The sequence below is a fragment of the Toxotes jaculatrix genome, chromosome 20 (genome assembly GCF_017976425.1).
Source record: "Toxotes jaculatrix isolate fToxJac2 chromosome 20, fToxJac2.pri, whole genome shotgun sequence".
Lineage (NCBI taxonomy): Eukaryota > Metazoa > Chordata > Actinopteri > Toxotidae > Toxotes > Toxotes jaculatrix.
Window position 1 is genome coordinate 7,244,155 of NC_054413.1, and position 13,276 is coordinate 7,257,430.

At 46.7% G+C, this 13,276-nt stretch overlaps 1 protein-coding gene across 1 annotated transcript in view; it reads right to left on the minus strand.

Moving 5' to 3' along the window:
- Positions 1-13,276, minus strand: part of LOC121200751 (sodium/hydrogen exchanger 9-like) — a 60,455-nt gene that overhangs the window by 2,893 nt on the left and 44,286 nt on the right. Inside the window, exons 13-15 of the mRNA XM_041066232.1 lie at positions 12,682-12,727; positions 10,906-10,961; positions 94-199 (exon numbers count right to left, since the gene is read on the minus strand). Of these exons, the coding sequence (XP_040922166.1) occupies positions 94-199; positions 10,906-10,961; positions 12,682-12,727 (208 nt within the window). The remainder of the gene's footprint in view (positions 1-93; positions 200-10,905; positions 10,962-12,681; positions 12,728-13,276) is intronic.

Genomic DNA, 13,276 nt, shown 5'->3' on the forward strand with positions numbered 1-13,276 from the left:
GAATGGCAAGTAGCAAATCATAAATGATAACTCTAATTTCTCTCTGTCCTCTGAAGATATTTACAGTATGTAGTAACACAAGGGAAATTTTACCTCTTGGACACATGGGCTGGCAAAGAGTCGGGCAAACACTCCACACCACTGTGGCAGTGAGTCGGTCAGTGGAGGGCCACAATGTGTCAGCACCGGCTTTAGATATCTTTGACCTTGTTAAGGCATGGTGACAAAGGTGTGCAACTATGACGTATCAATGACATTAAAGAGGAGAGAGGAAAATGGCTTGTTTTTTATCCTTTTACAAATGTGGCCTCAGGCTACCAATCATAATTTTAGCAGCGCCAAAGCACATCTCACAGGGGGCACATTATGTGATTATGTGTGAAAATAAGCAATTGTAGTGTTTCACTGATGTATTTCAGAGGGTTTTTGAAGGTGCAGAAGATCAAGGTGTAACATACTAGTTGTGTTTCTTTAGCTTTTAATTATGGGTGGGACCAAAGATTTTGAGAGAAGGTTTAATGTTTTTATTGAAAGGCCAGTGGTTGTGTTTGAAAAAAAAAAAAAAAAGATTAAAGAGAGTCACTTACATATGTAGTAAACATGTCCATAAATGCACAATGTCTGAGCTAGTTTCTTAAGATCCCCGTTATTATCATACTGCATAATACGTGACATAATACACATTAGTCAATATGTCACCAATGTCCTGTTTCTAACTTTGAGTTTTGCTTTTACTAAGCAAATATGATAAAAACACAACAAAAACCAACTCATACAGGCACAGCACAAACTAAACAACGACACAGCCTTTTTCAGATTTCACTGCACTGCATCCACATGCCATAGTGTTAAAATTATAACTGTCCATGCAGCTATATTAAGCACACTACAGCCCTTATAAGGCCACAGTCAGCTTACTGTCATTAAATGGCAATGGCTTTCCATTTTCAACACAACAAACTGCAGAGAGCTTGGATATTCGTCATTCAAGCTTTAGATGCTTGTGCTATTTTTTGTTAGAGATTGCTAAACTATTTAATATACATTGACTGGTTCTTGTCTGCTGGGTAGTTGTCTTAAGTAATAGAAGCTCCCATACCACAAAGAAAGACTTTCCAGGAGGGAGTGCTGTGCAGGAGCCGACTGGCAGAGGGCCAGATAGAGATAAAACATAATTTACTCATAGAAGAAAGGTATGAAATGGGGTGTTATCTTTTTCAGGTAAGCAAGGTCAGTCTTGCACTTCACTGAAACCAGAGGCAAGGTTGGAAATGGTTAATAAATGTGTTTAAGCGATGATATAAAATCGTACAGGCAACGATATTTCTGAGCAGTGTTGAGAGCAGGAGTAGAAGGGGTTGTTTGCAGATGCCAGATGTTATAGTTAAGATCCTTTGGAGGTGTTCTGGGTTCCAATCAACAAGTCACTTGATAATAACAATGGCATATTAAACACCCACTGACACCTCTTTTTGGGCCAGATCTCAACACACAATAGCTTGGTGACAGCTGACCTTGTAATATGCTTGACTTTGTATCCTCTCCATTACAGACCCTAAAAAAGGTTCAGATTAATAATTACTCTGCTGAAGGTTCATACTTTGCTCCGATTTTGCTTTGAAAAGACAAAATAATACTCATCAATGCTATCATTTCTAGACAAAAGCAACCTTTGTACCTCTGAGTCTTTAATGTGGTACTTACAGATGGCACACAAGTACATAAACTCCCTGTTGTAAGTACAAAAAACAAGAAGAGAAAAATGATCTAATATGCAATTTGGCACCAATTCTTACGTTCTGGTGCTGTTATCAGCAAAATGCAAGAGGTGGGAATTATGGGCACAATTCTGCCAGCTAACAGGATTTATTTATAAGTGAGAGACAGAAAGAGAAAGAAAGAAAAGAGGGTAGGGGTTGAGGAAGAAGAAAAGGGGGAATAATGACTTTTTTGAGATGTACAGGAGTGAGTTGTCTTCTTGTTGGCACAGTGTCCTTCTGTTCCACGCTGGTATAATACTAGACAGCGGCGGTAATTATAACTGATAGAGCGGCTTTCTGATCCGTGATGGTCTCAGATTGTGTGTGTGTGAGTTGGAAAAAAAGTGCTTAGTAGCAGCGTGGGGGGAGAAGCCCAACTGCTGCTTAAGCCACAATCGCAGCAAGCATAATTTCCTCCCTTCATGTCCGACACGTCACCTCTTCCTGACCTCTCATCAGTGGAGGAAGAGTAGATTTACTCAACTACCATACTTCAGTAAAGTTTTGACTTATTTGTACTTGAGCATTTCCATTTTATGCTGCTATATGTATATATATGAGAGAGAGGAGAAAAAGTAGAAGTAAGAAATAAAGAGCAAATACTCAAAAAATATTCAAATGAAGGACAAAAGGGATTATGGGCTGTCAAGTAAATAAATAATAAAAATCAAATTAGAATTGATGCCGCTCTCCGATAATATGAAGCTCCAGTCAGCTCAACTTAGCATAAACACTTGAAACAAGGGGAAACAGCTAGACTGGCTCCGTCCAAAGTGCGCAGTGACTTCCTGAAGTCCTGTCGTCACAGTGAGTTTGCCAGGCAAGCAGCGCAGACTCTAGGAAGTCACTGCCAAGAAACAGTCTGGCACCACAACTCGACCTTTTTACACTTCATTTTTTTTGTATGGATTAAACCAACAGTAAATAAGAAAGCTTTGGAGGTGCTACTTCTTACTTCTACTCTGTAAAATTGTAGCTGTTTACACCACTACATTTACAGGACAGCTGTAGTCACTAGATGCTTTCTCAATCTGGAAATTTTATCTTCAAAACATATGACATATGCGATGTGATTAAATTACCAAACAGTATATTAAGTTGCAGTAAAATTAGCTTCACAGACCAGCTGCAACCATAAAATGCTGCAATAAATGTCCAACAATGTCTCAGTGAAAGAGGCAGTACCTTATAATGAATACTGCTACATATCCCTCACACACAATCCAAAATGTCAGCAGCACATATTTACATTTATTGCCACCTCCCTCTAGCTGTGTATAGTATTGTTTCTGCCTTGCTATTTTTGTATATTATATAATACCATAAATACAGGTAACAATCTGAGATTTAACTCCCAAGTCACGCCATGGACTTATCCCAAGACCCAGCCAACCACATAATGCAGCCACCCCGGGTCTCTTAAACACGGGTGGCCTCTGGGATGCTAGACTCAAAACAAAAACATCGGTTGCCAGCCCCGAAACCACAGTCCGCAAACCACTTCAGCTGGAAAGATCAAACAGGCTTTGATGTCTGTCAAAATCACTGCTTAAGAGTAAAATGTTCGTCCCAGTGAGCCTTAAAGCCAGGCTGACAGGGAAACGGTTAAGGAAGCAGCAGTATGCCTTTAGAATGAGACACCGGCAAGCCAAGTTGAAGCTCAATTATGTGGCAGCAGGATCCAGACTGAGACTCCTCTCACCTGGTCCACATCAAAGCACCTCCATAATACGTTTTTTCCCCCCCCTCCATCAATAGGAAACATTGGCCAGGACTGTGCCTTTCATCCTGCTCACAGCTTCTCTCACTCCTTCTCATTTACATGCATATACAGATTCAGAAACCCCCCACCCCAAGGACACACACGCATACACGCACACACATGCACACACGTGCACATTCTCTGAAATGTCCAAATTGACCCACTATGTAGACTTTAACAATAGCCACAGGGTATGGTTATACTCTGTGTAGTTACTATGGTTACACAGATTGCAATGAGTAGGTGGATGAAAGAAAATGTCATAAGTTTAATGTTTGCACTGTGTCATATTATGTGTGTGCGTGCTAGTACATTTATTAACTCCATGGCTGTCTTGCTCGTCTAGACTGCTATACAATCCATATCATCAGAGTGTGTATAATTCCATGTCACATTACCTTTAGTTGCTGCTACATTCCAATCATTCGGAAATTCCATCAAATATTGACTGAAAAACACATACAAAACTTCAAAATTGTATCAAACATAGAGAAAGAGCTTTTTTTTGTTGTCAGCAGCAGAGACATGGAGGCTTGTGAGGACACACAGGAAAAGAAGCACATTCTTGAGGAATATTTTCTCGACATTAGAGCAAAGCAACAATATATGAAAATATCCCTTTGAATATTCAACAATTACTTGAACATAGTGGTTCACATATTTTCTGTTTAAGCTAAAGATGAGACGCAAGGAACAATGTCACAACATCAAGGTTTTACAGCGTCAAGGTTATGAAATTCCTTTACCACAGCACTGTACATACAGAAGCCATTACCTCAAACTCATCCTCTTCATTCCATCTAATTAGAGTGGGGTACATGATTCAACAGGCCAAACTATGATGCATGCTTCTATTGCTACTGGGCAGTCTGTTGTAACTACCCTACGACTATGAAAAGGTTAACAAGGAGATTTTGATTTTTAGGAAAACTGATTGACTCAAGACTTTCATCACAGCAAAGATCTTTTTTTCCCTATTCACAGAGTTCAGTCTTGGCTAATCTTTGATGCTGAACATTCACTTTTGGAGCTTTCCCAATCCACAGTGAGTGGTTAATGGTTTACCAACACTGTCTAATCATACATTTTTCCCCTCACTGTTATTCACTTTAAATGCACTTCTCTTAAAAAAAAAAGAAAAAAAAAAGAACAACTGATATAAATATTAAAACAGTCATGTCACACTCTGCTCCAGCCATGGACTCAGTATTTTTCCACTGCCCTGCTCACACTCTGCTCCAGCCATGGACTCAGTACTTTTCCACTGCCCTGCTCACACCACACCCACTAATCACACACCTGCTCTCACTCACCAATCAGCTCACCTACCAGTATATATTCTCCAGCCTCACACTCACTCGGTGCCAGATTGTTCTCTGCCATGCAAGACTTTCCAGCGTTTACCTGCCTGTCTTCCCGGTACCGACCCTGCCTGATTACGACCTGCCTGTTTTTCCTGATCCCCGGTAAATTACCTCTGCCTTCTGTTTCGACCACGAGCTCAGCCTGTCTCTCTCTGGACTGTTTGCCTGATTCTGCCTGCCTCCCTGTTACTGAACTTCTGCCTGCCTCGACCAAGTCTTCTGCCCAGCCCGTGAACTGTTTTGTGTGCCAGTTAATAAACCTATTAACTGATCATCAGTTCATTGCCTGTTTTGTACTGCACTTGGGTTCATACTATACCCGTCACAGTACAATCTGGCCAGTCATGGACCCAGCAGAACCACCGTCACCACGGGATCGGTTTGAAAGAATCGAGAGAGTGCTCATGCTTCATGAGCAACGTATGGAGCAGGCTGCTGCCCATGCCAGACAAGCGGCGGAGGCCCAAGCCGGGGTCATCACAACCCTCACAGCTCAACTGCAACAGCTGATCTCCACTTTTTCCTCTCCAGTGGCCACAGTCTCTGCACCAGCACCTCCACCTCCTGCTCCTGCTCCAGCTCCAGCTCCAACTCTGCCAAGGATGATATCAGAACCCCGGCTGGGGGCCCCAGAGCGCTACAATGGGGATCCCAAGCTCTGTCGTCCCTTCCTGACTTCCTGTTCTCTGCTGTTCAGTCTACAGCCACACACATTTGCCACTGAGGGAGCAAAGGTGGCATACGTCATCAGCAACCTGACAGATAGAGCTCTCCTCTGGGGAACTGCAGAGTGGGAGAGGCAGACTCCTGCCTGTGCTTCATTCCAGGCCTTCTCGGAGGAGCTGTGCAAGGTCTTCGGGCTGGGAGCTACGGGTCCAGATGGCACTTCTGAGCTACTCTCCATACGGCAGGGGAATCAGTCTGTGGCAGATTACTCCATCGACTTCCGGACCAAGGCCCGTCAGAGTGACTGGAACCTGGCTGCACTCCGGGATGCCTTTCTGCATGGTTTAGCAGAATATATCAAAGACGAACTGGTTTCTTATCCTCTACCTGCCACACTGGATGAACTCATCGAGCTCAGCACTCGACTGGACCTCCGTGTCAGGGCCCGGAGAAGAGAGAGGAGACAGAATCCTGCACTTTCCACTGCAGCTCACCACCTGAAGTCCCCATCCGCTTCGTCCCCGCCCTCACCTGCAACACCTGTCTCTGCTGACCCAGAACCGATGCAACTGGGTCGCACCAGACTCACACCAGAGGAGCGCCAGCGTCGTCGGATGGGGAACCTTTGTATGTACTGCGGGAAAGCTGGACATTTTATCTCTCTCTGTCCGTTAAAAGGCAGAGCTCCCCAGTGAATGAGGAAGTCCTGGTGAGTCATGCAGGAGTGAAATCTTCCTCTCAGACTAAACGCCCCCTCTTTCAAGTCCAGCTTCTTTTCTCTGAAGACTCCCACACACTGGCCACCTTCATTGACTCTGGTTCCGATGGCAATATTATGGACGAGGGCTTGGCTATGCAACTCGGGCTAGAGGGGATTCCCCTCAACCCACCGATTCCTGCCAGGGCCCTGGATGGTCATCTTCTGGGAACGGTTACCCACCAGACTGCCCCTGTTCACATGCTGATTTCTGGTAACCATCATGAGACCATCCAGTTTCTTCTCCTGCCCTCATCCAACATTCCTCTGATCCTGGGCTTCCCATGGCTCCGTAAACACAACCCGCATGTCGACTGGACCACAGCCACTATCCTCAGCTGGAGCAGTTTCTGCCACCAGGTCTGCCTTCGGGATGCATTGATGCCTCGCCAGACTACGCTCCCCAGCACCTGCCCGGACCTGGCCAGAGTCCCTACTGATTACCACGACCTCAGGGAAGTGTTCAGTAAGGCCAAAGCTACCTCGCTGCCCCCCCACCGCCCTTATGACTGTTGTATTGATCTGAAGCCTGGCGCGTCACCTCCTAAGGGGCGTCTCTACTCTCTTTCCGGTCCAGAGCGGGAGGCCATGGAGAACTATATTAATGACTCTCTGGCTGCTGGAATCATACGCCCGTCCTCATCTCCTGCAGGGGCAGGATTCTTTTTTGTGGACAAAAAAGACAAGACCCTGCGCCCTTGCATCGATTACCGGGGTCTCAACGACATCACCATCAAGAACCGGTACCCCCTACCACTTATTTCCTCTGCCCATGAGCTACTCCAAGGGGCCAAGATCTTCACCAAGCTTGACCTTCGTAATGCCTACCACCTCGTACGCATCAGGGAGGGGGACGAGTGGAAGACTGCTTTCAACACCCCCACCGGACATTATGAATATTTGGTGATGCCATTCGGTCTCACCAATGCCCCCGCCGTCTTCCAAGCCTTGGTGAATGATGTCCTCCGGGACATGATCAATAAATATGTGTTTGTCTACTTAGACGACATTCTTATCTTTTCCACCTGCCTTGAGGATCACATTCACCATGTCAGGACTGTGTTGCAGCGCCTCCTGGAGAATTCGCTGTTTGTTAAGGCTGAGAAATGCGAGTTCCACACCCAGTCAGTGGCCTTTCTTGGCTACATTGTGGCCGAGGGACGCTTGGAGATGGATCCTGCTAAGGTGGAGGCGGTAAAGTCCTGGCCAGTTCCTGAGACCCGTAAGCAACTGCAGCGTTTCCTGGGTTTTGCAAACTTTTATCGACGCTTCATCCGGAACTATAGCTCCATTGCTGCTCCCCTCACCATGTTGACCTCCCCCAAGAGTCCCTTCCGCTGGTCCCACGGTGCAGACTCTGCTTTCCGGACTCTGAAGAACCGTTTCAGCTCAGCACCCATCCTCCAGTTCCCGGACATTGAGCGGCAGTTCGTTGTGGAGGTGGATGCTTCTGATGTTGGAGTGGGTGCAGTTCTGTCTCAGCGAGCAGCTGGTGACCAGAAACTCCATCCATGCGCCTTCTTCTCTCGGCGTCTTTCACCTGCTGAGAGAAACTATGACATTGGCAATCGGGAGCTTCTGGCTGTCAAGCTGGCCCTAGAGGAATGGCGACACTGGCTTGAGGGGACTAAGCAGCCCTTTTTAGTTTGGACAGATCACAAAAACCTGGAGTACATCCGAACTGCTAAGAGACTCAACTCCCGACAGGCACGATGGGCCCTCTTCTTCACCAGGTTTGATTTCTCCCTCTCCTACAGACCCGGCTCCCGCAATGTCAAACCAGACGCATTGTCACGCCAGTTTCAGAGAGAAGGGGACGAATCCATCTCTACAGACACTATCCTACCGTCTCCTTGTGTTGTGGCATCCCTGACGTGGGAGATCGAGGAGAGGGTGAGAACTTCTACAGAGGGGGAGGCTGGTCCCAGTGCTTGCCCCCCAGATCGCCTGTATGTCCCTGCAGCCCTAAGGTCAGAAGTACTCCAGTGGGCTCATGCCTCTAAGTTTTCCTGTCACCCGGGGATCCAGAGAACCTGTGACGTCCTCCAGCAACGCTTCTGGTGGTCCACGTTAGAGGAGGACACCCGGGAATATGTCAATGCCTGCCCCACCTGCAACCAGAACAAATCTTCCCGTCAGGCTCCGTCTGGTCTTCTACAGCCACTTCCTGTGCCGCATCGTCCCTGGTCACACATCTCTATAGACTTTGTCACTGGTCTGCCACCATCTGAGGGGAAGACGGCCATACTTACGATTGTGGACCGCTTCTCTAAGATGGCCCACTTCGTCCCCTTACCCAAGCTTCCATCAGCTAAAGAGACTGCCCAACTACTTCTTGACCATGTCTTTCGTCTCCATGGGATTCCTGTGGATGTGGTCTCAGACAGGGGACCCCAATTCTCTTCCGTGTTCTGGCAGGAGTTCTGCAGTTTGCTGGGAGCCACACCTAGTCTGTCATCAGGGTTCCATCCTCAATCCAATGGCCAGACCGAAAGAATGAACCAACAGATGGAAACAGCCCTTCGGTGTACTGTGTCCCAGAACCCATCCTCCTGGTCCCAGCAGCTGTTGTGGGTGGAATATGCTCACAACACATTGACAAGCTCTGCCACAGGCCTGTCTCCTTTCCAGTGCGCCTATGGTTATCAGCCACCCCTCTTCCCAGCCCTGGAAAAGGAGGCCTCTTGCCCTTCAGTTCAAGCCTTCCTCCATCGCTGTCATCGGACCTGGGCCAGAGCTAGAGTCTCCCTCCTGAAAGCTGCAGGCCGGTACTCCTCTGCTGCCAACCGTCGTCGCTCCCAAGCTCCAGAATATCAGGTGGGCCAGAAGGTCTGGCTCTCCACCCGTGACCTTCCACTGCGGGTGGAGTCCAACAAGCTGGCTCCCAAGTTCATCGGACCGTTCCCCATCGAAAGAGTCATCAATCCTGTGGCAGTCAGGCTCAAGCTTCCCCGGTCCATGAGGGTTCACCCAACTTTCCATGTGTCCAAGGTCAAGCCAGTCCGGGAGAGCCCTCTGGTGCCTGCTGCTCCTCCGCCGCCTCCTCCTCGCTTCATTGATGGGGGACTCACCTATGCTGTGCGCCGCATCATCCGCTCCCGTGTACGTGGCAGAGGCCTTCAGTATCTCGTTGACTGGGAGGGTTATGGCCCAGAGGAAAGATCTTGGGTTCCTGCTCGTCACATTTTGGACCGACAGCTCCTCCGTGACTTTCATCGGCAGCATCCAGACCAGCCCTCTCACAGCATGGTCGGGGGCTTCCCTCGTCGAGGGGTGCGTGCTGTTGGCCCTACTGCTGCCCTAGCTCCTGAGCCAGAGGAGGATTCCCTGTCGCAGACGGGAGATCTGCAGGTGACCTTGTCCTCCTCTCAGGAATTATAGCCCACCTTCCAGTTTTCCCCCTCCTCCCGCCCTGGCTCATGGGACCTTTTGGGGACGTCGGGAGCCGTCCCTTGAGGGGGGGGTTCTGTCACACTCTGCTCCAGCCATGGACTCAGTATTTTTCCACTGCCCTGCTCACACTCTGCTCCAGCCATGGACTCAGTACTTTTCCACTGCCCTGCTCACACCACACCCACTAATCACACACCTGCTCTCACTCACCAATCAGCTCACCTACCAGTATATATTCTCCAGCCTCACACTCACTCGGTGCCAGATTGTTCTCTGCCATGCAAGACTTTCCAGCGTTTACCTGCCTGTCTTCCCGGTACCGACCCTGCCTGATTACGACCTGCCTGTTTTTCCTGATCCCCGGTAAATTACCTCTGCCTTCTGTTTCGACCACGAGCTCAGCCTGTCTCTCTCTGGACTGTTTGCCTGATTCTGCCTGCCTCCCTGTTACTGAACTTCTGCCTGCCTCGACCAAGTCTTCTGCCCAGCCCGTGAACTGTTTTGTGTGCCAGTTAATAAACCTATTAACTGATCATCAGTTCATTGCCTGTTTTGTACTGCACTTGGGTTCATACTATACCCGTCACAAGTCATGCATTAAATGAATACTCTAAATCAATGCACTATCAGGGCTGAATCTCATTGTTTTGCAGCGGAGATAGAGTCCATAAAGTAAAATGATGTGCTCCTTACCAAAGCACCGGGCTAGGTCACGAGGCCATTAAGTGGTAAAATTAGATTAGCTTAAATGTAATGCGGTCCTCATGAAATTCCACAGCAGAGGACACGTTTTCAATTGATTTAACCACATTCTCTGCTCATACTAACTCGATGCAAGAAAGCAAATATGCTCGTATTTTCCAAAAAACATCAGCCTGTTCCTTAGATGTGCAAACATAGATGCATTTCATATTCTGAAAGCTAATATGAGAACATGCATACATGTTGTTTTGATACAATTACACACATACACTCATATCCTTATATAGACCACCCAAAAAATGCAGTTCACAAGCTTCTTGTTAGTTCTGCCATCACAGTATATAAGGGTCTTTCTTCACATTCCCTGAAATGGAAGCACTCTGCTTTTTTTCCCCCCTTGCACTCACTGTATAATACTGCTGCCACAGACTGGTGCATTAACCATTGTGAGTGCGAGCAAGATGTGAAAGAGCTTTGGAGAAGAGAGCAGTGAAAGGATACTTGTAGTCCAGACGGTGCCATGGGCCTGGTGTTGTGTCTGGCCTCCCTGTAGCAACCTGTAGACCATGAGAGAACCACTGTTACTCACTGACACACAAAGACCCTCTGGGGTGGCAGTATACACTGCCTGATGGAAATGCTGAAAACCTGCACCCCAGGGTGGTCAGCGGGGCCATATCCAATGACCTCCGCTGTGACAAGTGGGACTTCGGGCACTGTGCTCATATAGGAAAATCCTGTTCCCAAAAACTGCACGGTCCCCTAAGATCCCTTCCCGCTACAGTAAGAACACGCCCCTAGCTGTCCCTGTGTGGACTCACGCTCCGGGCAAGGTTACATTTACCAATTTCCATAAGAAAGAGCCCTGGAGCTCAGCCCCACCTCTCCACTGGGATCTTTACCGGCCACGCTGTCTATTCTGTCTGCCCCTCTGGCCTCATAATGCCAGGGAGCTGGCCAGACCTTGTCCCATCCACAGTGTGTAGATAAGAGTCAGGTCATATAAGAAGATGAAAGAGAGGGGATGGAGAGCTGCCGGGAAGCAGTGATGGTAGGGTGGGAGGGGTGTACGTGTGTGTGGGTGGATGTGCCTGCACAACAAAAAGGCACAGTCAGAGCGCCTCTCTGCTAGCAAGGATGTGCTACAGACTATCATTTAGCAGGAAGCAAAAGTGCATTTCCTCCTCTTGAGCCTTTTCTTCACTTTGATGCCACACGGTGTTAAAATAAACAACAGGGCCTAAATTAAAGCGTATAAACATATGATGTGTTGGTGGGAAATGATGGCAGGATATACTGTAAATCCTTGCAATGTACAGTATGTGAAAAAATGCTACACATTGTTAAATCCCTGCAATGTATAACATGTAAAAAAAAAAAACTCCACCGATAGCGTATAACTTAATTCAAGCACATGCAGACTCAAAATCTGATGCGGTACAGGCCTGCAGCAACTTCTGTGATGAATCTGTGTGTGATTAAAAAATGCTCCTAACCAAAAGAAGTTCTGCTGTCACTGAAAGTGGCCATCGTTCTCTCACTTCCTCTGCTGGGGGACACCTTACCGCATGATATTCAGTAAACTTTGTATACATCAGTGGAGCTTAGTATTGTGAGTCAGTGAATAATATGGGCTTCCACCGTGACATCCACCATGACATGCTAATGTTTTCTATAAGCAGCTGCCATTTTTCTATTCAGATTTCTTTGGAATTAGCTCCTCACTTTTAAAGTTTAATGTATACTGGGAAGGGCTTTTCATGAAACATTAATCCCCCTGAATAACTAAACCAAATCAAACTGTAAGTAGATCATTGGGACTACTGATTGCAATGATGGTAATTGTGTAAAGTGTTTTAAAGCACACAAAAAAATACTGTCTGTCTCTAATACATCAATACATCAATATAGTAGTACTAATGCTCAGGATTCTTAATGGGATTGATGAGAAATACTTGCACAATAACTCTGAAATGCATTGCGGCTAAATGGAGGCACCAAATCTCATACAGTGACAGTAAAGAATGTCTTGCAAGGTATTAGGATGCTTTTTAAATTGTTCAATAGAGATAACTGGACATCATGCTTTGAATGCATTCCCGTAAATAGAAGCCAATGGTGCTGACACTATTCTTTAAAAAAGGGCCTCTGCAAAATGTGGCACTGCAGTTCAGTTCTGATTAAAATTCATTTAAATGCCAGAAAGGACAAAGACTGCAGGAATAAACAGAGCTGATAAAAAATGTATTACTGAGTAGTCACAATAAAGTGTTTTACCTCAAAAGAAAGGTCCTCTGGATTTTCGGCTGCATCCACTCCTGTTCTGTAGAGAGAAAAAAAAAAAAGTACAGACTCAATGACAAATCCAAAGGCTTTGATTCTCCACTACATGTTAAATTATATCTGTTTAAACAGTCGGTCTTGTGCTGCATATGACTTAGCAGTGAAAGCGAGCGTGGACCTCGGCTCAATTTGAACATGACCTTTCAAATAGCTTCATCTAAATCATACTCATCTTTCACATCACACCAAGAAAATGTCAGCTGGGTAAACATTTTGATAAATGACAAACCGTGCCACAATTATGTTTGATATTCTGCGTGGCTGCAATTATTACCCTGTCGAGGTGTGGACCCCACTTTGCTGTGGGCGTGCTCCAGCAGCGGGGCTGAGAGCAGAGGCCGAGAGCAGAGGCTTGCTTTGAATTGAAATAAAGTGACTCAGCACCGGCTGGTGACAGTCTGGTGAGCCGCTTCATCGGAAAACAAGGGCATTATCAGAGTGTCTTAACCCTTTTTGTCACATCTTCTGAAGTCACATGGTGATAATTTCTGATCCCTTTTCCTAGCACGTCACCCAGAATCTGTCATTT